Source organism: Phyllopteryx taeniolatus, chromosome 18 (assembly GCF_024500385.1).
Source record: "Phyllopteryx taeniolatus isolate TA_2022b chromosome 18, UOR_Ptae_1.2, whole genome shotgun sequence".
Classification (NCBI taxonomy): Eukaryota; Metazoa; Chordata; class Actinopteri; order Syngnathiformes; family Syngnathidae; genus Phyllopteryx; species Phyllopteryx taeniolatus.
In genome coordinates, this window is record NC_084519.1 from 9,305,908 (window position 1) to 9,331,389 (window position 25,482).

The 25,482-nt window shown below is 41.4% G+C and overlaps 1 protein-coding gene and 1 long non-coding RNA gene across 11 annotated transcripts in view; one reads left to right on the forward strand and one right to left on the reverse strand.

Annotated features, from left to right (window-relative positions):
• The window catches only part of LOC133468014 (uncharacterized), a 30,250-nt gene extending 21,864 nt beyond the window's left edge, over window positions 1-8,386 (reverse strand). The window contains exons 1-2 of one of the 2 annotated variants that reach the window (XR_009785359.1): window positions 7,876-8,386; window positions 6,644-6,777 (exon numbers count right to left, since the gene is read on the reverse strand). This is a non-coding gene — a long non-coding RNA (uncharacterized LOC133468014). Of the gene's footprint in view, window positions 1-6,643; window positions 6,778-7,500; window positions 7,531-7,875 lie in introns of those variants that run through there. The other variant, XR_009785360.1, reaches the window with a different exon arrangement.
• Window positions 7,701-25,482, forward strand: part of map7b (microtubule-associated protein 7b) — a 28,139-nt gene continuing 10,357 nt past the window's right edge. Inside the window, exons 1-7 of one of the 9 annotated variants that reach the window (XM_061753332.1) lie at window positions 7,702-8,001; window positions 18,729-18,890; window positions 19,862-19,939; window positions 20,767-20,930; window positions 21,828-21,945; window positions 23,622-23,732; window positions 24,060-24,155. In XM_061753332.1, coding sequence (XP_061609316.1) covers window positions 7,953-8,001; window positions 18,729-18,890; window positions 19,862-19,939; window positions 20,767-20,930; window positions 21,828-21,945; window positions 23,622-23,732; window positions 24,060-24,155 — 778 coding nt within the window. In that variant the 5' untranslated portion in view covers window positions 7,702-7,952. Of the gene's footprint in view, window positions 8,002-12,866; window positions 13,278-15,782; window positions 16,093-18,728; window positions 18,891-19,861; window positions 19,940-20,766; window positions 20,931-21,827; window positions 21,946-23,621; window positions 23,733-24,059; window positions 24,156-25,482 lie in introns of those variants that run through there. The other 8 variants (XM_061753329.1, XM_061753327.1, XM_061753328.1 and 5 more) reach the window with 8 other exon arrangements.

Below are 25,482 nucleotides of genomic sequence, written 5' to 3' on the forward strand. Positions count from 1 at the left end.
CTGTCCATTTCTTCTGATCATCCTTAAGATGGTTCGACACCTTCATTGGAGTCCAGCTGTTTGATTATACTGATTGGAGTTGATTAGGAAAGCCACACCCATGTCTATATAAGACCTTACAGCTCACAGTGCATGTCAGAGCAAATGGGAATCATGAGGTCAAAGGAACTGCCTGAAGAGCTCAGAGACTGAATTGTGGCAAGGCACAGATCTGGCCAAGGGTACAAAAAAATGTCTGCTACACTTAAGGTTTCTAAGAGCACAGTGGCCTCCATAATCCTTAAATGGAAGACGTTTGGGACGATCAGAACCCTTCCGTCCGGCCATACTGAGCAATTGGGGGAGAAGAGCCTTGGTGCTCTTGGTAAAGAAGAACCCAAAGAACACTGTGGCTGAGCTCCAGAGATGCAGTCGGCAGATGGGAGAAAGTTCTAGAAAGTCAACCATCACTGCAGCCCTCCACTAGTCGGGGCTTTATGGCATAGTGGCCCGACTGAAGCCTCTCCTCAGTGCAAGACACATGAAATCCCGCATGGAGTTTGCTAAAAAAACACCTATAGGACTCCAAGATGGTGAGAAATAAGATTCTCTGGTCTGATGAGACCAAGATAGAAATTGTTGGCCTTAATTCTAAGTGGCATGTGTGGAGAAAACCAGGCACTGCTCATCCCCTGTCCAATACAGTCCCAACAGTGAAGCATGGTGGTGGCAGCATCATGCAGTGGGTGTGTTTTGCAGCTGCAGGGAGAGGGAGACTGGTTGCAATCGAAGGAAAGATGAATGCGGCCAAGTACAGGGATATCCTGGACGAAAAAATTCTCCAGAGTGCTCAGGACCTCAGACTGGGCCAGACGTTCACCTTCAAAAAAGACAATGACCCTAAGCATACAGCTAAAATACCAAAGGAGTGGCTTCAGAACAACTCCGTGACTGTTCTTGAATGGCCCACCCAGAGCCCTGACTTAAACCCAATTGAGCATCTCTGGAAAGACTTGAAAATGGCTGTCCACCACCATCCAACCTGACAGAACTGGAGAGGATCTGCAAGGAGGAATGGCAGAGGATCCCCAAATCCAGTACTAAATACTGAGCAAAGGGTCTGAATACTTAAGGCTGTGTGATATTTCATTTTTTCATTTTTTAATAAATCTGCAAAAATTTGAACAATTCAGTTTTTTTTTTAATATGGGGTGCTGTGTGTACATTAATGTGGAAAAAAATTAACTTAAATGATTTTAGCAAATGGCTGCAATATCAAAAAGTTATTGCGAACACAACAGCGTGGACGAGACTGGCGAGACACTACAAGGGAAGATGCTGGGTGAGGCTGGGATGATGCGCAGCCAATCAGCTCACGGGATAAATCCACTCATGCTCTCATTGGTCGATGTCGCGCCGGGAACCAATCACGCGCCTTGTATGAGTCCCCGTACAGTACAGGCATGTACAAAGCCTCTGAGTCAACTCATCTCTTTGTTTGGCATGCAGGGAAACCTTCTCTCGTGCTCATCAACATGAAACAACATGTCTTTCCGTAATATGGCTGCCGATATGGCTGTTTTTTTTAATGAATATTTTGGAAAAACCCACGAAGCACTGAAGCCACAAAACGTGAAGCGCGAAGTGGCGAGGGAACACTGTATTTCCATTTCCATAATAGGTTGTTTCCGACCAATAAGCTCCCACTTGCTCTAACCAGATGGTTTTTGGACCATTAACTAAATATTTTATTCTATGGGTACAACTTAATCCACTGAGCTGCCCCCTTTCTTGACTTTATAAATTCTACATTAACAAGCATGTCCTACTAAACAATGTGTGTGTGTGTGTGTGTGTGTGTGTGTGTGTGTGTGTGTGCATGCCTGTGTGTGTGTGTATGAGTATGCTTTCATTCGTGCATGCGTGTGCGTGACGCATAACTCTGCGATTTGAAATCTCTTTAATTTCACTAGAGTGAGTCCATTCATTTTTCCAGCGTCAGACATAAATGATACAACTGCTGCACTTCAAGCATAAAATATGTAGACATGTACTACATTGCACAGGCTTTCTTGCCAATGATGAACATTGCTAGTACTACTACTACTACAGCAGTATTATACCAAACTACAGTCCAGCTAAAGTCAATTGTATTTTAACCCTCCTGATATGTCTGTTCTTCGCTACAGTAAAAATGTTCATAGAGTCAAAGTGAGCTAGTGCACTTTTAACCATCAAGAAATGTGATTTCTGCTCTCTAGTCCCTTCTGTCACTGCTGGGTCAATAAATGTAATATACCTTGTCAATTTGAACATCCATCCATCAATTTTCTGTGCTGCTTATCCTCACTAGGGTCATGGATGAGCTAGAGCCCGTCCTTTGGGCGAGAGGTACACCCTGGACTTGGCACATACTGTTTCACAATCACATTCACACCTAAGGGAAATTTAAAATCATCGATGGAATGTGGGAGGAAGCCAAATTACCTGCAGAACACCCATGCAAGCATGGAATGTTGCCCAGATTTGAACCACCAACTAAACACCTTCAATTTAAACTAATATTTAAAAAAAATATTATATTATCAAATTATAAATATATGCACATCGTGGATACAGAAGCTTTTGAGGCCCCCTTAAATTTTTCACTCTGTTATATTACAGCAATTTGTTAAAATCATTTAAGTAAATTTTTTTTCTCATTAAATGTACACACAGCACCCCAGATTGACAGAAAAAAAATACTTAATTGTTGAAATTTTTGCTGATTTAAAAAAACAAAAAAAACTGAAATATCACACAATCATAAGTATTCAGACCCTTTGCTGTGACACATATTTAACTCTGGTGCTGTCCATTTCTTCTGATCATCCTTAAAATGGTTCTCCACCTTCATTGGAGTCCAGCTGTGTTTGATTATACTGATTGGACTTGATTAGGAAAGCCACACCCCTGTGTATATAAGGCCTTACAGTTCACAGTGCATGTCAGAGCAAATGAGAATCATGACGTCAAAGGAACTGCCTGAAGAGCTCAGAGACATAATTGTGGCAAGGCACAGATCTGGCCAAGGTTACAAAGAAATTTCTGCTGCACTTAAGGTTCATAAGAGCACAGTGGCCTCCATAATTCTGAAATGGAAGACGTTTGGGATGGGGGTTGGGGGAAAAAATGCTTGCAATATAAATGTTATTGTTTATTATGTATATCAATGTGAAATTTTGGTACAAATTATAGCAAGAATCATGGAAGTTGAAACACACGATTTGCTTTCGCGGGCCACATAAAACGATGTGGCGGCCCAGACCTGGCCCGTGGGCCTTGAGTTTGACACCTGTGGTTTAAGGTAACGACATATTGGACTCCAAAGTCTAGTTAATTATCAACTGCTAACTGCAACAAAATGAGCCATTAATGTAATTTCTGGAGTAAACAAGCAGCCTCAAACTTCGTCTGTGGCATCATGCTCCGGATTTCTGTGATACTAATGGTAATATGTGACAGCCGTGGCCCAATGGTTAAGATCATCGCCTGCCACCGTGGGGGACCTAGGTTCAAAACCCCGACGGGACCATCCGCCAACATCCTCCGGACTCACGGCTGTGGTGTCCTTGAGCAAGACACCGATACCCCGAAATGCTCCCCGGGCGCTTCAGCTGCCCCCTGCTCCAGTGTGTTCCACTAACATGTGTATGTGTTCACTGTGATGGGTTCAATGCAGAGAACAAATTTCGTGTACGTGCATGCATGCATGTTCATGACAATAAAAGATGATTCTTCTTCTTTATGTGGGGGGTTGGGGGCATATACAGGTCCACAAGAAGAACCTCTTAGTGATAAACAGTAAAAACTGCTGTAACAAACACAGCGTAGAAATAGAATACGAGCATCAGAGGGATTAATAGCAGGGATTTAAGAATGAATAGCACTATTTACTTGGGTCAAATTGCCATATGCCTACTGGCTTGTTTGTGCATCAACTGTTCTTTTTTGGTGTTCCTCTGCAGTGATTGGTCATCTCGGCATATAACATACAGCAAGTAGAATGTGACGAGGCCTATTTAGATGACAATAGAGGGGAGTGGTTATGTCCTGGTGGGGGGATCAGTCTATCAACAGGGGGTGAATTCAGATCATTCTACTTCACGCCATCTGTTTCCAGTGAAATGTGTAGATGCATGTAGATGTATGACGACAGGCTTTGTCTGCGACAAGCAAACAAACAATCAGAGAGAGACCACGTACAATTAAAGGCAATTATTTGCTATCAATCACCAACAGCGTTAACACAACTGTTATAGCTGAAAGTTTTGTTGTTATGGAGGTGGTCCTGTCTGCTGGCGGAAAGGTACCATGAGGATAAATGGAGAAAAAAGAGACAGAGTGAGACAAAGGGCATATGAGTCAGTCCTGAAAGAGCAAAAAATAAAAAAAAAATCAAAGGGCTGATAGCGATGAAAAGTAGCATATGCAACAATGTCACTGCAGTCATTTGTGTGAAATTGCTGCACTGGCTGCCATTTAGGTTGGCAATAACAGGATGTTGAAAATGCAGGGCCAGTCTGTCTAAAGACTATCATTTTCAGTATTTTTCACAAATGTCTTCCAATTTCAAATATTTGCAACCCCCAAAACAAAGACCAAAACAATAGTTTTGCTCCATTTTAAAATCTAACGACTGGTGACTGGTCAATAGAGGGCGCTAGGGTGCTGCCCCACCACTGACACTGATTACTTTCCTGAAATAAACAAAAAATGTGTGTATATCTCCATTTAGATAACTACCGGTAGGTCTCTTTTAAATAAACGTTTTTAATCTCAATGGGACCAACGTGGTAAAATAATAAAAAATTAAGATGAGCAGAATAAATTTATATAACTAATGATGAATAAAGTTGTTTGTTCATCACTGTTGTTTGATTTCGTGACGCATTTCCGGTGCAAAGGCATTACAATAAGTAAGAACAGTGGAACCTTGGTTTTCGTACACCCCAGATTTCATAAGATTTGGTTTTCAGCAATCTTTTTCAACACAATATTGTTCTGATTTTTGTACATCCACTCCTTTTTCAGTGGTTTGAAAATAGTCCTCACCGAACTCATCCACCTGCCCGTGGTACTCAGTCACTCATTTTCTGGAACCAAGCATCCACATGAAGCATTTCATGCACATGCACAACTTTGAGTGTTTTCTTGTAAGGGCTTGCGAACGTGTCGTCATGCTGCATTGCATCATGGACGTAACGGCCCTTTTACGGTCTGTTTACTTCACGGACATGCCCTGTCTCGGTGTTTCCTCCGACTGTATTTCTGTTAACTTCATATTCATATATTTTACAACCGGGCAGTTTTCACGAATAAGCGGGGAATCGGTTAATAAAACCAAAGTTTCCGTGAATAACATGGATAGGGTCTAAAAAGACCTTCAAATGTCGAACTGCTACTGCTACTGTACCACAATATAGCAGGGGAACACTGTATAAGCAATTAATAAGTAATGTTTTATCATAGGTCCCTTTAAAAAAAAAAAAGTCTAAATACTGTCAAACTAGTCATCTAGTGCGCAAAGCCGTGAACCAGACTAGGTTCTGAAAATCCCTCAAAATCAATCAGCTCCTAGTTTGTGCTTACTCCCCTGGCTTTACACTGCGCAGGAAAAAGCCCAAGCATTACAAAAGGGGCTCAACACACCAAAACGGACATGTCTTACATCCATCTGATCGACGTGTCACACAAACACAATCCATGTCAGTCTTCATTTCCAAACAATAGGAAGATAATAAATATTGCTGAGTGTGTACATTCCTTAGTAATTCATTGATGAGGCATCCAAGCATTGAGCCTGGGTAGGGGGGGAGTCTCAAAATACCAAATCTCCTGGGAGCTAATTAAAGACAATTTGGAGAATCTTTCATCATAAAAGGTGAAAACAAGTAAGACAGACGACCTTGAGATTCACCTCGGGCAATAACCAAACCTGATGTCTCACCTTTAACCAGCCATCCATTTTCACCCACTTTTGCTTTCACAAATGCATGGCGGGCCAGAAAAAAATAAAGTGGAGCCTTGAGATAAGATTGACACGTGTTTTTTGATATATGAGCTGTGGCTTGGCCAATTTTTTTCTCTTGGGAAACAAGTACAAGTATCTCAAATGAGATGTGAGTGCGCTTCAGACCCCCACCGCTAGATGGCGGCAGCAAACTTCCTAACATCCAGCCACCATCAATTCACATTGGTTTCCTTGAAGTGTAAAGACCATATCGCTTGGTGGTGCCATGACGCTCTTTTGCCAACCGAATATAGGCACCACAGTAAAAAAGGGAAGGCCAAAACATTGGGTACAGTTGTGTTTTGTGCTTGCATTTTCTGTGTTTGCTGGTTATGGTAAGAGAAAATGACATTACTGTGTGTTTTTATATGTAAAATACAGTTGAGTGCAATGTTTCTTTTGATACAATACAAATACAATACAAATAATTTGGGGTGTTTTTTTGCGGGGGTGTAACAGATTAATGCCATTTACATTCACTTCAATGGGGAAAGATGATTTGAGATTTGAGTGTTTTGATTTACAAGTGTGGTCACGGAACGAATTTAACTCAAGGCCCCACTGCACACTCGAGAGCCAAAGAGCTGTAGTCAGGTTCTGGCGTCTGTTTACCTGCAGGCCAATTTCTCCTCCCCGTCTGCCTCCTCATCCGTGGCTGGAAATGCCAAAACAGCTGGTTGCCATGGTTTCCGTCTCGCCGCCGCCAATCAGTGGCCGTCTCACGGCGGGTTCACAGCACGGTAAGCCTACACAGTGGAGCATCGAGATGAGAGATTAGCATACGTTCAGACAGGCATGCTAAAGCCTTGCTCAATTATGCTCGGCTTAGGCGGACGGCCTACTCTCCTTTAATGAGGTCTCTTAATTTAACCTCTAATATGAGGAATGTATTTAATGTGTGTATTTTTCTACTGATTGACAGAAGTGGCAAACTTAAATTGGCTCATTGTTGGCAATACATGGCAAAATAGTAGATAAACCAGACTATGTAATATAAACAGTCAGGTAGAAACAAACCCTTCCAATGTAGTTTTCAATGTTCCATGAGTATGCTTTGTAAACATGACTAAAATTAATTATGAACTTGTCATTTTTGTGCACAATGATTGTTTGGCAGTCGAATTGACTTTAAACAAAAGGTTAGAGCGCCCTCTGCTGGAAAATGTAAAATAAATCATGCCGATGCGTTAATAATCAACGTTTCAACAACAACAGTTGTTAATAATTGTATTTTATATATATATATATATATATATATATATATATATATATAAAATGGAGACATATTGTCCCCCCACCCTCACACACACACACGCACTAAAGCAGTTTCCAAGTGGATTCTATTTTCATTTGTGGAGGCACTACGTTATATACTAACTACACACAACTACACAGTACGAGCAGAATCTTACGCTGTTGGCCAATGCTAATGTGTGCATCCAACAAAAATTAAGTGCAGCTCTACTTACCGTTTGGGCTTCAATGTGACGTTTTACCCCTATATACCCAGAATGCAAATGATTGGCTCTGCCAATTTAATTGATAGCTGATGTGACGAAAGACAGCAGCAACAAAGCAGCCAATCACAGCCAGGCCTGTATTTACCACGCCTCCTTAACAAAAACTAAATGAGCGACTCAACAGGTGGACTACCACCTAAATTCCTGTAGATGTCAGCATCACAATAGTAAACACAACAGGTAGTTTTGCCTGAAAGTCTTTCTCAAACGTCCTGCTAATAACGCAAACATTTTCAAGCACAACTGGTGAAGGAGTTGTTTAAGTTACGACGAGTGCTCCAGAGCGTCTAAAAACCGGCCACGGCGTCTTTTTTCGCCTCCTACCTGGCCGTATGAGGTGAGGGGGGCGGGGAGCCGAGCCGGAATCCTCCGGGCAGGTTATCCGGGTGACGTCAGGAGAAATGGCGGACCAGGATGGCAGCGACGACGCATCATCTCCAGCGTCCCAAGGTGAGTCCCCGAGCGCCTCAAACTTGCACAAACACCCCGAAAGACCGTCGACGTTGGTCTTAAAAGTGAATATTATGGAGAGAAAAAAAGCGACACATCAAGTTGTTGGTTTTCCCCTCGTGTTTCAACGAAGGCGATCCAAAGTACGGTAGTAGTCCGCCGGTCACGAGAGAAGGATTAAAAAGAAAAAGAAAAAAAGAGCCTACGACACCGGTTGCTTTTACATTGACTAAAAGAACTCTTGTTGTTTAAAACTATTAAACTGTGCTCCGTGTACTTTCTGGCCGCCATTGTTGATATTTTAAGCTAGTCCGGAGCTGCAGGCACACACCTGCCGCTGACAGTTCAACTGCATTACACTAACGACTCTGCTGGAAGTGACAGGTGTAGCCGCAATCAGTTAGCAAAAACAATAGTTTTAATTTAGCCTGCTGCCTGTAAGTAAAAAACTGTTTGAAAACCTCCCGCACGCCATTTGCTGGCTCTTTTAAATTGAAGAATGACCGATAAACACGGATATGTGCACTAGTTTACTCATCATTTTATTTCTTTAATCCACAGGCGGTCTTCAAGGTTGATTATTTTTAGAGACTGCTATACTTTTTAGTATTTAAAATGAGCACAATTATTTTTACACTGCTTAACTTTAGTAAAAAGTTGCGACGCAGGCAATGGAGACCCCCCCCACCCACCAAAAAATAAATAAAAAATAAAAACCTGGACGATGCATGAACACAGATTGCGTTTATTAAATAATTGCCATATAAATAACGACTTTTATCACTGTAAGCAAACAAAAGAAAACAAAATATTTGGCTATCTTTCTTTTGTTCATGGAAGTAAAGAATTGTGTGTGACACGAACATCCAATGTTTGAGAATAATGAATGAACAGCCATTTGTAATAACAACTTCGATGCGTGCGTGAAGCCCGGCCTATCTGTTTAAAACCTGAGTGTAGGATTACAGTTACTGTATCCTGCGAGGGCCAAGAGCAGGTTGGCTTTGTGGAATATTAAAATACAGTGGAGCCCTCAGTTGAATGTCCTTAATTTGGAATTGTGACTTTGCAGGTTCCACTTTATTTGTTTAATGGTAAAACATATTCAGCGAAGCTCTCAAATTAGGCAATTTGCTTTGCAAAATGAGTTTCAGGCTTGCTCTATTAATGCTGTTAAGACTGCACTATATAATCATTATGTCAAGTTATAAAATTTTAACACTGTGCCGTGTTGACAGACCCACTAATTTTTCTGATTTGTTTCTAAAGCCATTAAATATTAGGCTTTACACGGTCAGGATTTTTGGGACCAATCAGCGAGTTGAAAAAAATGATAACGATCACTGATCCAATCACAAGATGGAGGAATCGTCTATTCAAATGACCTGTTCATTTACTGTATATACTTGTGTACTTAATTGCTCAAAAAATTATATTTACAATAAATAATGTATCTTTGTTCATCTATTTATGCCAGTGAGGCGTAGTGACAGACAGAACAAATGATAAATGGTCTTCTGTTAGATGGCAGGAAGTACATACAGTAATTAATGTATCCACTTTTTGTGAAATTTTTGTTTGTTGGTGTTCCGTGAGATTTTTCAATTGTAAAATATGTTCCTTGGCTCCATAAAGGTTGGAAGTCACTGCTCTAGTCAGATCGTGTGTTCTAATCAGTCAGGTCAAACCAACATTACATGACAGAAATAATGGGTGCTAACTTACTGTAATTAAATTACTTTATTTTTAATTAAATTACTTCACCCACACCGAAACTTTGGAGCATGATTTGACAGAACGGCGCCATGTTTACGTCCAACCGTTTGTGGTACCACTAGCTTGCTAGGCTACGTAACGTTTTGCTGCCTGTTTGCGAGCTGTATCGTATTCAAAGTATGTGAACATACCTCAAGCAAGCCTTAAACCAACGTCCTCTACTGTCCTGAGCACCGGTGACCACCAACACACATTTTTCCCCATTTTGTCCTTATAATACAAAGTCGGCGCGCTCCACTCTTGTTGTCGTTGCCACGGTAACGAGTGTATCCGGTCGCATTTGAGTTGACAAGATAAAGCCCAATGATCATAAAAAACGGGATGTGGTCTCGGAATACAAGATTTTATTGCAGTAGTCTGACATACTTCAATCGTGAAAGAGCAAATTTGTCTTGTAGTCTGATCCGGCCGGGCATTACGTGTTGTCTGTCTCAGACATGTTGTCTGTCCCACACCGCCGAAAAGATTATTAGAAATTTTTTTTGAAAACATTGGCCATTAGATATTTACAGTACTATGTCAAAAGACACGCGACAAGGCTAAAAATAAACTAGCTTTTGGATTCAAATATACTGTGCACGATGGCGACGCGGAGTAAATGTCTTTTGCGGAGCCGATCAATGACGTCATTGATCGGATCGGCGAATTATGACATTAAAGCCGATCAGCATAAAATGCTAACTATGGGCCGATACCGATCAGCCCGATAAAATCGGTGTAAAGTCTATTAAATATGTTTGAAAATAATTGATAAAAACGTGCAAAGACAGAACAATATAGCCATGAATTGTTGATATATAGCTTAAAACTCTTTTTCACCGTCTGAGCTTGCTAGATTATTTGGGCAGGTCTAAAAACTAGCTCATGGCGAATGAGGGCTGGGCCTGGGGTGTATACTTTCTGGCCTCTCCCCCATTATATAATTACCAAGCGGCCGTATTCCATACAGTGGCCATTCAGCGTAATCGCCAATTCCTTATTCATAACAAACTGATTCATAACAAACTGATCCCATCCATTCAAACTGGATGGGATCCGGTGGTTAGAGTAGCCGCCAGCGGTCCGGTGCAACAGCGTTGGGGTCGTCAGCCTCACCGTTGTCCACCGTGAAGTCGTGGGGCAAGGAGGAGCAGAGGACAAAAATCATCCTGGTGGTGCGCGGTGCATTGCACTGCTGTGGCCGCATATGGTGGAACCTTCAGATGCCATAGCAGCATGACGCACGGCTCACTGAATTTCAACGAAGGCAAAATTGTCCTTCTCTGCAGCCTGTGAGAACATGTACAATGTGCATATCTGGGAATTCTCCTCCCCTGGAAGGCATATGTATTTGACTGACAGCTGAAAGTTCCAAGGGCCAGGGTTTCAGAGCACTCAGTGACATGCCCACAGCGTCTAGAAGTCTCAATTCTTGACCATTTTGAAGCCTGATTTCACATACTTTGAATTTTTATTTTTTATTTATTTATTTATTTATTTTTGCCACTTGAGCCGGCCTTTAAGATGTGGGCTTGTCGGTCTGGTTGTTTGTTATGTTAATGTTTGCCTTCTTTTGGTAGCTGTGAGTTTAGTGTGTAGCGCACACACGCCAATGCAAATAGTCCTAATATTTAGAGTATCAGTGGGCAGGCCACTAATAATACACACTGCGATAACGTTACAGCCTTTTATTCCTAGTCTGTTGTAGCTCCATATTCAGCATTCGGACCTCCCTTTTTTCCCCCATTCCCTCCACTCCAGTAAAGTTTGCAGATACAATGTCAATGACATGCAAATTCAACACAGATTCTAATACTGTAACAAACCTGCTGCTTGTTTATAATTATTGAATATGAATTTGTATGTCATGACTTCAAGTTATGGTTGTCTGTGTCTATATGTGCGACTGACTGGCGACCATTTCAGGATGTAGTCCGCCTTTCGCCCGAAGTCAGCTGGGAAAGGCTCCAGCGCCCCGCCACCCTATAAGCAGTGTTGAAAATGGATGGATGAACTTCCAGTTATTGTTAAAGGATGGTTAGGTTTATTGGTGGACTACTCATTGGAAGTTAGCACTGTTGTGCCTGATGATACAGTATGCAGATTATTAAAAAAATTCGGGCTTTTATGGTTATCCTTAAAAAATAAGCTAGCCGGTATGCATTGAGTTATTTTTTTTAATATTAAAAAAGTTGTGGAAAGCATTTCGTGGAGGCATTCATGTGACCGTTGGAATGGCCACTTCAACCTGAGTACAACGCACCAAGAATTTTGAAAATCGGAAGATGGCTCCCGGAGAAGTTGTTTTTTTGTGTCAGAAATACTGTAATTGACTTGTTGGGGGACAATTTTGTGTGATATCAGCTATAGAAAATCTGGTAAAAAACGCCTTCAAATTAGAGGAAATCAGTATAACTTCATTATTTATCAAAGTATCTCCTCGACCCTTTCGTATCGTATACTTCTGGCTGACAAGTTGAAATTAAAAATATCCACCAATAACCTCGTTCGGGCCGAAATTTCCAAATTACTGTTATGTTTCACGTGTCCCTTGCCCTAAAAACTCCACTTAAATCGTGCAAATGGATCATTATTGGTGAGAAGAGCAGTATGGACAGTAGAATAGGTCATATACTTTAATTTTTAATTAATTGATTTTCGTTAATTTATTTCTTATGGAGGATTTTAGGGGCGTTTGAAGCGCTCATTTTTATTTAATAGAACATTTCACAAAGATGGCACTAGCACATCCTGTTGCTAGTGTAATGACTGAAATTTATCATATTATATCATGAATATATGGGGCCAGTATTAACTTGGGCCACCACAACTTGGCTCATGTCGGACCCTGCTTTCCTTTGACTGCTTCCAGGACTGAGTCACAGGAGTTTTAATAGGGGGAAATGGGGTTGCTGGGAATACCAGCATCCCGTGAGGAGTGAAAAAATTAAAAGAACCGTGTTTCTTTAGCTTGTGGATTAACTCGTCTTTTCTAAGCCTGACTTTAAGAGCTCGTCCTTGGCAAGGCCCCCTGATTTTCTCTCTCTCTTTCTCTCTCTCTCTCTCTCTTCTCGCTTCTGGCTTGGCTGGCTGCGGATGGACGTAACATAGCAAGTAGATGGTCTCTCGTCACACGCTGTACTTTGCTCCTTTGCCCGGCCTCTCGACGTGTTACTCGGGACGGTGTGCCTTGCTGTTCCTGCTCCCTCGGCCAAAGTGCAGTAATGTGCAGCCCACGGAAATGGCTCCGAGCATTAGCTTCTGTGCGTTCATGTTGTCATTGAGGAGAGTCTATTAGAGGATCATCATCATCATCTGGCATCCACCACCACCACTACTGAGTCTCTTCAGGGGCTGGGATGGCTTGAAGGCGGAGATGCCATGGAGGAAAGGGAGAGGACTGGGCTCAAAACCAAGGCAGAGGAAGAGAGGCAGCCGCTCAGCTATCCCTACACTCTTCACAATTACTGAGGAAGAGGAGGGACAGAGACTGAGAGATGGTATCAGGAAGAAGACCAAAGGTATTCCCAGAAATGAAGATTTGTGTATGATAGAGAAGAACTGCTAATATCTGGGTCAGGGAAGTCTAGAGAGTCCCACCAATGGAAAGGAGGGTTCGTCAAAGTATATATATTTTTTGTTTGTGTACTTTTTGCTCTTACTGAAGAAATATCCTGTACCTGTCAAATCGCTTGACAGGATGGCAGATAGCTGACGGGCAGTTTGTAACCAGGTGAGTTGTAACCTGCATGCTGGCGTGGCAAGACTGACAAGGGTCAATGCAAGGGCAGCGGATTCACACAGCTTTGCTGTTGTAGTTTGTCAGTAAGCAGAGTTGACAATGTTTTTCAATGAACTTGTTCCTTTTCCAGGAACAACCATGAACCATAGTACGGAATAACAAGGAGTGTGCACGTTACAGTAGTTTGTTTTATATGCGGTTTAGTATTACAGATTGACTCAAACAACTGAGTTCATTGTGGTTGTATTGACGACCATCCCACATGTGCAACAGACTGAGTGAGGTTCCCATAGGTCCTAGTTGATTTGTAAAGCAGTTGTAAACTCTTGCCTGACTGTTTATCCTGTGTCTGTGTCCTTATGCCTGGGACACAGAAAGAATATGATTAGGGCTTTGAATAAATACATTTCTTTTAGTGTTAGACATGGTCCTCCTGGTTTGGCTGCAGCCACACGCGAGGAAGTGTTCATGTGCTGCTCACTTAGAGCATAAATAATAGAGGAGAGTTGACGAAGGGACTGCAGACACAACCAGAAGAGTAACAAAGCTGTTTTCCCCCCCTGTATTTACAATAATTTAGAAATAGGGGATCTACAGTTTTCAACGTCGTTCAGTTCCTAGGGTGGCAACCTGAACCTGCGTCGTAGTCTAGTAATAACTAACACAGGCTATCGCAATAAAAAAGTCATCATCACACTAAACAGTTGTATGATAAACACTTCAATCAAATAGGGCTGGAACATTTATTCAAAGAACTCGAATTATTCGATGACAAAAGAAGTCGAAGTAAAATCTCTGCCTCGAAGCTTCGCACTGATCATTCTTCCACATGGACTAATGTTACTGCAGACTCTCGTGGAAATAAATTGGTGCGTTGGCGCTGAGCCAGGAGGAAAGTGTGAGTAAAAGACAGAATGTCCAAACTTAGTGATCATTTCAAACTTAAGAAAGATGACTGTGTCTACTGCAAAGCAGATCTGGCTTACACAACTGAATGTTTACGGTTGGCAATACAAGGTAATGTAAAAAAAATCGTTAGCTAATTTAATATATCCTAACACCACTAGTTAGTACATATTGTAATGTATCACATATTGTAATGCATCCATGGGTGGACAAGAATAGACACAACCGCTGGTGCACTTTCAATCGCTTTATTGAACAAAGTGTGCCAAAATAAACATGTAATAAGCACATTCATACACTAGCTGCATGGCCACAACTGACGTCCAAGGACTCACTGGCTAAACGTTAGCCAGTAAACGGCCAGCTGCTATCCTGAGCTCACAAAAGCCCACTCTAAACTCTCACGCTGACTCCCACATCACTCACCAGGCCAGGCCCCAGCATTTAAAGCCACATACGTTGAAAGTCACAGATACGTGAGGATGGCATCCCTAAGTGGACAAAAATGATCCTGGGCCTCACGTGCATATTTTGGATTGGTATTGTTTACTAATGCAAACAAATTTTTCATCCGATTAGTCGAATAATTGATGGGATAATTGCTAGACTTGTCAATTCTAAAAATATTCTATAGCCTCAGCCCTACAATCAAACAAAAAATGTTAAGTACAATGGTATCTGAGCGTGTCTTTTTGTGCCGCGTGATATTCTTACGGGGCTGCACAAGTAGTTAATACACGCTGTTTGGAATCTCGAAATGTTGTATATCAGCACTGTCATAAACTGAGGACCCCTGTAGACACACCCCTTTTCCCCCATCACGAAAAAAATACGGTGGTGCAATTTGGGGACTTTTATTACCTTTGCCACGACTGCTACCACCCAACACAGCCTCTGTAAAGTTGACATTTACGGTGGGGTTTAAAAGAGAAACAGCTACTAATATTTGACCTGACCCGAAAAGAATTTGGGACTAGGAAAAATCTAAAGAGCAAATGTCTGTATAGTATCACCCTTCCTCCTCAGCCTCGATGTTCATCTTAGGGCTGGAAAGGAAGAGTCTCTGACCACTCCCTGCTTCTGTGTTGGCTGGAGTTCACAGATTTTAGCTTAGCATTAGCTTGGGCTAATCCTCTCAGTCTACAGGCGAACACAGTAGCCATGCAGTGCGCTTGCTCGCTAGCTGCCGGCCTGGACAGTGCAGCATTAATCGCTCACTCTTACCGTTTAATCTGACTGCCAGTGAATGACGGGATATGAGGGAGGGGGTTGGGATTCACACACATGAGGGGAGGGAGGGCCAGATTAAACTCTCCCAATGTCTCACTCTCTGTCTCTTTTACACACATTGGTACGAAACACACTCTCATGGACAAAGGACTTTGGAGAGTTTCCACAACCTGTCTCGTATAAGTCGACTCCCAAGGTCTGTGACTGTTCACAGCTGACTTTCCTCCCTCTTTCGTATTGGCTTTTGAGTGGCTCCTTTTTCCCACATTTTGGAATTTCTGCCTTTTTGTTATCATTACCCCCATCACACCATGGACTCTGGATGCACACTTATCTTTACTTGTTTAGAATGCTTGCAGAACCTACGAATATTGGTATTGAGCCTCCAGTTTGACTAGTAGGAGCTTCAGCAGGTCTATTTAAACATCATACCTCTGGAGCTATGATGCAGAATTCAGGTAAATACATTTGGGATCACTGAGGAAATCAGTTGCATTGCTGTATAGATCTTTACATTTGAAATGGACTGCACACGCTTTTGTAAGGTGGAGCCCAAGATGTTGATGAGAAGTAGGAGAAGGAATATCTTAAAATGTATGACTATGGCGGCAACATATTAATACATTTTAAAATACTACTGCTCCTACTTTTTAAGCATCATTGCGGATCGTTACGTTTATGTGCCTTAATACGATAAGTTTGTGCATTTGTGTGATTCAGAACAGCACTGACGACAAAACCTCTGTCACAGCCACTATAACAGAAGGTGTAAAGTTGACACACAAGGGCTTTTTATTGGGTGTGTGATGTAGTGGATTCTTAGCCGGATTAATTAACTGGAATCCAAACATCTGGTGCTGGCAGCTTTCAGGTTTAGAAGTGGACGAAAATGTTGGAACAATTTGTGTGTTTTCCTTTAGCTATACCAGCTGACCAGGTGCTGTACTAGAAATAGGACCTGATCAGCCACGGTTCTAAGCATGCGAAGTCAAAAGCAAAATCTTTGACGTAAACCACCGTCGGTCACTCATTTGTTGAGCATGTTCGTGATCTTCGCATCATTGTGATATTTTCTCCCTGCAACCTTGAGCAGAAAAAAAATCCAAATCTAGAAAATGGATGATGCATATACACTTGCTAACATTATTTTACACTGTTTTAGTAGTAGTCTCCACCGTTTCCACTTTACTACAACTGTGCTTTGTCTTGCTGCATTCACTCTCCTCGCGAGTAAAATTGCAGTGTCATTGTAACTTTTGAGAGAGTACACAACTAGAAATTACAAAAATAAACACACATGCTCTGCCTTAACCCTGGATACAATAGAATTATACTCCACAATCTACATTTTGCTGCAGCAGTCTGTTTGCTCGGTGCCCTCAATCTCCTCTAGAATAAAATTGCAGTGTCATTGTAACCTTTCATGATACATTGATAGAAATGACAAAAGTAAACATGCATGCAAACATTAGCTGTGCCTTAGATCTGGATGCTGCAGTACTATACTCCACAGTCTCCACTTTGCTGCGCAGTCCATAAGCAAATACAGCAGACTCTTGTTTTTCTCCATTTTTGTTGTTTGTTAGTGTGTCTCGGGCTGACTGATTCGTATGTTATGAGGTAATTTTGAAGTTTCCAGCAGCACTATTCTGAAGCTCAGTGTAGCAATGCAGTTTTAGACCACTGTAAATTACAACAGCAATAATAAACACGTTCAATTAATACCTCCCTGAGAGTGTCAATCAAAACAGTATTGTTAGCCTTTTAAATGCAGAATTCTTTATACCTCTTTCGTATTGGGTGGCACAGGTGTTGCCACATTTTACGGACATTCAAAACTTTGTTATTCATTCATTCACTCGTGTCCGGTGTGGTGTCTGCCGGCAGCACACATTGTTATCATGACTGATGAACAAATCCTTTGTTTGAAGAAAATGATTTTAGCGGAAAGGATAGGAGGACGAGACATCATTGTAACTTGGCCCAGCCCAGCCTTTCCTGTTTTACCAAAAGCCAACATGAAACCGGTTCCAATGCTGAGCAAGTCCCCGAGGCAGAGTTGACGTGTTCATACTCTCCACACTCCATGTTATGGAGACCGTGACATTTAATACCTTTGCATCTTTGTCTACCGTGCCCTTTCGGGAATAAAACATTGAAATATGTAAGGGTGGCGTTGTCAATGTGTGAACTGCTCGATTTGCTTTTTATTTGTGTCACCATTAACAAGTGGTGGTGTAGTTACATTGAGATAACATGTCGCTGAAGTGATAATGAAACAGTGTGGAAAAGAAGATATAGAACAGGATGTAGTCCATTTGTTGAGGTCTGTCAGTTGAGGGGATTTACTTTAACTTTCTGGGACAGATTAGTTTCTCCAGAGGCCTGCCTCGCTCATGCTTTGATACAAACACGCTGGATTTAATTTTAAACTTGTAGCTAGGTTTTTATTTTTATTTTTTATACTTGTGGACATGACCTGACATGCATATTTTAAAAATCATCAAGTAAAATGGAGTGTCAACGAAGTCAAGTTTATTTATATAGCCCCCCCCCCCCCCCCCCCCCCCAAATATGGGAAAGGAAAACTAAGAAAAAACAATTGGAGGGGGACCTTGAGAAGGTATCACAGATTGGATGCATCCCCCTTCGAGGATGGACGCAATGGATGCAGAGTGGGCAACATTTATCACATGGTATGGTGCTGTGAGAGTCAACTTAATTAATGCGCTGCAGATAGAAGTCTCCTTGGAAGTGTTTCTCCTCAGGATTTGTCCCGTGTTGGTTGATGCAGAATTCCCCACAGTAACACCTCTGGGGAAGTGGCAGTAAAACAGGGTCGGGGTAAGTCAGGGAAAGAGAAGATACGGGGGCTTGACCCCACTGGTCAAAGTCCTAAATGCAGTTACGTTTAAGGGATCTTCATTACTTGGGTCTCATTTGGGTCACAATTTCATTGTCGTACTGTAACGAAAGTACTGGGTTCCTCGTTCATGATGGTATGGACAGTCGTATACCGAGGAAGCCCTGTAGGTGATAGGTGTTCTCCGTTCTTAGGGGTTTGTTTACTGATGCTGGTTTGTCTCTCGTGCAGCATCCTTCTATAAATTGGACGATGGCAGAGTCTCTTCACCCGCCCGGCCAAGCTCATCGCTCTCTGGACAAATCTACTCTCCCACCCTGACCTCGACGCCCACTCCCACCCCCGCGGCCACCAGCAACAGCCCCAGCTGCAACACTCCACCACCCAAAATAGGCATGACACTACAATAACATGCTACACAGCTAAAATACAAATACTGTACATTACTCTCAAAATGTCAGGGATATTTGGCTTTCGAGTGATCGGCAAATTTATTTCTGGTTGGTTTATATTAAAATCTGGTCAAATTAGTTTATGGACACATCGGCAAGGATCAAGTTCATTGTACTGCTGAAGGTAGACAGGCTTTAGTCGCAAACTCCATACCATCGCTCGGGTCTTCAAGAAAATGTGGAAGCTAATTTTGCTATTATAGCGAATCTATCCAGTGCAAAGTGGCACACAGCAATGGTCATTTGACCTACTGTTTGCTGAAAGTATAACTCGCATTATATTTACTCATATATCTGTCAGTTAAAGCGCTCAAATTCTTCTGTCCGTTCATTTTCCCGCTGTTGTGAATGGAGCACATAGTTAACTTGAAACTATTTTGCCAATCACTGGTGAGATCATCATGTACCTTGTGCAAACTGTCCATTCTAATTGAACCAGAATATTTATTGGTTCATTCATGGATCAAACACCTGATGTAAATTTTTTACAGTTGGACATGTGCATTAAAGCCTAGAGAAATTAAGTTCACCTGTAAAGGTACTGTAAAGTACTGTACTCGAAAACCCAATATCCCGAGGATCTTACATGAAGTGTCTTCTGTATCAATGGTAACAAGACCTTACATAAACACAACAAGGAAAGTCCTGATTTAAAATGAGATGTGACAGAGATAAAAGCTTTTGAACATATTCAATGACACTTTCTGTTAGGTTCTGTTACACTGCTGCTTTTTGCTTTACATACAACAATTGCTTTGACAGAGATTTGAAGTTTAAATTTGAACACAATACAAGAAATATTTCAAAGTAAGAACACTTCCGCACACAAAAAACACAACAATGAAAGCCTTGGCATAGGTAACACAGTATCAGTCTTTCACACTTCAATTCCATGAAACTGTTTGTGTCCAGACTCTTTGCTCTTCAACAAAACCGATGAGAGACTGAGGCTGGCCCGTGAGCGTCGAGAGGAACGCGAGAAGCTGAATGGTGTGTATTGTTGTTTGCTGTGTTTTTGTCTCTTTATACATACTCAAATGCAGAGGGTTTGGGGGTGGGGCGAAAGCACCGTATCTCTTAAAGGCTTAAAGGGGCAACACTAAATGAGAAATCTGCAAAAGTTGAATGAAGGCAACTGGACTCTTCTTGGTGAAAGGCTTCTTCAGTTCTACATTTTTCACACCGGAAAATATTTCACCTCAAGAAGGCTTTTGAATTTAAAGTGAACAATCTCTAACACCCAAGAAGAGACCAGTTGCCTCGATTAGACTTTTGTGGATTGCTATGACCTGGATGACTGGAAATCTACACAGGCATGCTATTTGAGGAAATACGTTATGTTCCTATATAGTTGGCTATATATTTTTTTGTCTTTGCGAAGACAATTACTGAGTGAAGTAACAGTGAGTGAAGTGACAGTTTTTCAAGTCATAATATAAAAATCCAGCCAAAAGCCAGGCACCCTGTTGCCAAGGCAACCTCATTACATAATGTGATGGGCGCCAGTAGGGCTGAAGTTTTTGATGTGTTTGATGCTTGTGTTTTTTGTTGGGAATGGCGTATACGGGACATACCACGACAGATGTGTGGCATGTCTGTGTTTGAGTGAATCAGGTAATTGCATTTGTTGTTGTAAATATTGGACGGTGGTCGAGTTGCTGAAGGGGGCTGAAGGGATTTGCTGTGTACTAAAGCCAAGTCACATGATCAACAGCTGACCCATGACACCACTGCTTTAAGCCTGTGTGACATGTGCGTCTCATTTTTTTTGGTACTTTTGCGTGATTTCATCTTTTTGTTGTTGTGCCACGTGCCAGCCACCAAGGAGGCCCAGTGGCAGGCGCGAGAGGAGCGAGCCAGGCAGCACTACGAGAAGCACCTCGAGGAGAGGAGGAGGAAGCTGGAGGAGCAGCGGATGAAGGAAGAGCAGAGACGATTGGCTGTGGAGGAGAAGCGACGACAGAAACTGGAGGATGACAAGGTGATAAGATCGCAACAATTTGGTTTCAGATCATACCAAAATGTGTGAACATAACACTGGCAAAAAATGCTGTATTTCCGGTACTGAAACAATTCCACCGCGCCCAAAAAAAACAACAAAAAACAACAACTTACAATATCAGTAAAAGCAGTGTAATACTGTCATGGCTGACAAAACAACTTCAATTTTGTTGTATTTTCATTCATTCAAAATAATGATACTTGAGGATGCTATTGATAAAATAAAAAAATTCTCATTTTGAACATTGTTAAACATTTTTGAATACTTAACATTGACAAACAAACACTAACTCTATCGACATTTGATATTACTTTTTTTTTTTTACTATCTATATTTACGTATTTATGTGTTACAAGCTTTTACATAGTATGCAGTACTCTTATATTTGAAAGAATTTTACTTTTTCTATAGTAAATGATAGATTTACATTATTTCGAAGCAAATGTCTTCATTACAGGATGTACGTGCACAACCAGACACCCTAAATTGGCCATGCCAGCGGACTTTCCGAAAGGGAAGATGCATTTTTGGGGTGTGGACATAGCTAGCTAGCAAACTGCACATCACAATTGTGCCAGATAACCACTGATTCAAAGAAAGGCGCTCAAGTTCTTGATATAGTGGGACAGTGGACTCCAAAGTGCGTCATGCGGCGCCGTTTTAGCTTCACCCAAAAAAAATCTGGAAAACTGAAATCGTGATGAACACTCCACAATTGAAGACTACATTGTTCTCAGTCTTTGCACGTTTTCAGTAATTATGTTCAAGCATGTAATGAATTTGCAAACAAATCTCTGAATTCACTTCAGATGGTAAATATGGTGTGACTGTATTCAAATTTTCCGGAATAAATCTCCATTGCCCTTGTGACTGAAGGTTCGTCATGAGGCTGTGATGCGGCGGACTATGGAGCGTAGTCAGGTGACCAGACCAAAGACCAACCGCTGGTCCTGGGGTGGACCTCTGCACCCCAACAGCTCCGGCTCGCCGACCGGTATGCTCCCTGACATCACATTTTCACAAACCTCCTCAGCGGACAGTATGGTGATTCACAATGTTGGCTTTGAGGTCCCTTGAGAGCGCTGACATTTTTATCCACTTTTCCTGCAGTCAGAGTGTTTAGTTTTAACAATATCCCTTGTGCCAGTATTGTTTAGGCATGTTTATTTGAACTTGACATATCCGCCCTCTCTGAATCACTTTCTCTCTGTCCCTCCACCTGGCTCCCTCTTTGTTCTCTGCATTGCATTGTCCTCTGCCCTCCTGGTCCAGGTTTTGTCCAGTTTGCTTTCCTCTATCCGCTCGACCTTGCTGGACTGGAGCATGTGCCGAGTGCTTTCAGTGTCCACTGCGGATACAGAATGAGATCCCAAAGTGAATATTGTATTGCAACGTTGGCTCGTGGGCAGGCACATAGAATTTTTTTTTCCTGCCATATACATCTTAAGCGGGATACACGAATACCGATTTTTAACGTCTTGACCATTGTTTTTAACTCATTCACTGCCGGCCATTTTCAGAGCAGAGTTCCTTCATACTGCCAGTCGTTTTAGAGCATTTTGCCTGATCTTTCAAGACCCACAGAATATTGTGGCCTCTGCCAATATAAGCAACAAACCTACCAAAAGAAAGAGTAGACCTGTTTCACCAGAAAAAAGGTATTACTCAGGTATTATTCACTTATTGAACTGTCATCTAGTGACACACACTTTCTACTAGCTACCGCCACACATACTGTGATTATGCCATACATATAAATACTGTGAGTGTGAAGTGCCTGAAGTTGTCCAACTTCCTCCATGTTGTCATTTCTCTCCCTCAATCGATGTGACAAGCTGAGATTCACCGCCTAATCTTTATCTTCTACTCGAGAGCTGTGCTGATCTCAGGGATTTGTTAGTCATTACAGTGGTTTAAAAATCCTGAATTTCATGGGTGAACACTCTTTCACGCCTACCCTTTGAAAAGCCTATTTGACGAATATATACGTCGGTGGCAGAAAACGGTTGGATTCCAGTTGACAAATATAAATGTCTGTGGTGGTGAATGAGTTAAATGTGAGAGACCCCACAAATAACAAGCAAAAAAAAATAAAAAATCACTGCGTGTGCTTCCTGCTCTTACAGACCACACACATCACATCTCTAATAACGATTGCCAGCGTCCTCCCCCAAACCAGAGTTCTGTCCTAGTACCATGACTGACCTGTGAGAGGTAGAATGGTGCTAACTGTTATTTTATGTAGTAACTAGATTGCCGTTGAAAACGCTTCTCCTTGACATTTATAGCATGACAAATGGTTTGTGAGACATATGAAGTTGCTATTTCTTTCCTAAGATTGGTTAATTAAAAAGTATGAATTAATTCATATATTTTCTCTTCTTTAATATCATCTCAAGGGAGTAAAAATGATTGTCAGTATGTGTGTACCTCGCTTTAACACGTGGGCATTAGTGTACTTGTTTACATTTTTTTTTCTCAACGTTCACTGTGTGACTTTGTATTCAGAAACAGTCCCTTAGCTGATAGATGATATAGTATTAGCACTAATTTCTCTTTTCCCCCCTTTAGAAACATTCATTGCCTGAATTTTAGTAAAGCTCATAAGGAAAGAATCTCTTTCATCTTTTCATCTTTTATGAGGCTTGACTTTATTTTGGTTGCTTCCAGATGCAGACAGGAGGTCTGTGTCCACGGTGAATTTATCCAAACAGCACGACGCCGTCATGATCAAGCGCCTGTCCTTGTCCTCTGCCACGCTCCTCCACTCGCCTGACCGAGGTAAATCAAAAGACAATTAGATTTTTACTTGCACCATTAACTTAAGAAGTGTATTTTTACCCCCGGTACAGGTGATAATCTCATTGCTTTCGCTCTACTTTTTTCCATCAAAAAATCATCTCATCCACATAAAGGCCTTTTCTCTGTATGCTGGGCACGAGATATTATATTTCTAATTACCTGAGAACAATGTGATGACAGCTTGTCTAAAGGTTGTTGTTACAGATGCGCCACCAAACACGTTTTTCACCACAAGGCCCTGACTGTTTTTATTATAAGAATGCAGTGACATGTTCTATTTTTGGATTAAATGTCTACATGTTACAGGGTTAAAGGCGAGAACAACCTCTACCCCTGTCATAAACAAAGCTCCGTCCAAAACCTGTCTAAACCAGGGGATGACCACCCACCACAGAAACACAGGTGTTTGATGCCAACAATAATAAAAGATTAGCTGCTATTCATAAAAGATCATGGGCTGGAAACTGTTGAGATTTTACCTATTGAAAGAAATTGAGATTAATAATCTTGTAACTACAATTACAGTGGAACACAAGATTTTCTGTGAAGCTGGTTGACTCCAAAGTTGTTTTGATTTTAAAAAAAAATTCCCACGGGAAACAATGGGAAGTGATTTAATTTGTTCCATGTCCAATGTGTCACCATCATGTGACCTTTCTTAACGCATTCACTGCCAGCCATTTTCAAAGCAGAGTTCCCCATATCCACTGCCAGCAGTTTTAAAGCATTTTGACTGATCTTTTGAGACCTACAGAATATTCTTTTCTATGACTATATAAGCACCGATTATACTGAAAGAAAGCGTATACTCTTCTTTCACCAGAAGTTTTTCTATTCTTTTCATTCTTTAGAAATCAGCTGTAAAAACATGGGTTGGTTTCACCCAAAACAGTGGTTTGTGACTAAAGTCAGAAAAAAATGGCATGTCAAGATGAACAGTGACTTTGATGCTAATATTTTTTTGCTTGTGTGACACCTCAAACTATAAAACAATGTAAACAATACTGAGAAAGGGTTATTGATGTCAAAAATTATTTACAGATATACAACTAAGAAACAGGCCGTCAATGACGCCAACTCACCACATGCTTCTAGTAGTTGAACGTCAGTGGCTTTTTTTTTTTACATGGCGTTCGCCATTCACTCCATGAACTGCGTCATCTTTTTTAACAATCGAGACACACTTTCAACTAACTACTGCAATGCGTACTCTGTTTATTCCACACATATACATACTCTGTTTGAGTATGAGGTGCCTAAACTCATCCACCATCCAACGTATTGGCATTTCTCTCCTTCATAATCGATGTGACAAGCCGAGTTTCACCGTCTTTATCTTCGACTCAAAAGCTGTGCTGATCTAAAATCCAAAGCAATGCAATGCAGTCATTCACAGGCATCTGTTATCATTACAGGGGTTTACAAATTTGAAAATCACCGACAAGCTGCCCCCCGTCCACGCCGAACAGTTGAAAAACATATTTGATGAATATATTTGTCGATGGCAGTGAACGGTTGGATTCCAGCTGATGAATATAAATGTCCATGGCAGTTGAATGAGTTGATACAAAAAAATAATGTTTTGATATCTGAACTAATTAGCTGTTGCCATCTTCCCGGAACATGTTTTCAAACGTTAAAGGTCCCATGCCATCAAAATCAAATTTTTTTTTTCTACTGTTTTATGCATAACATGGCTCAAAAGGAGTCAGTGACCTGGTTTGAATTT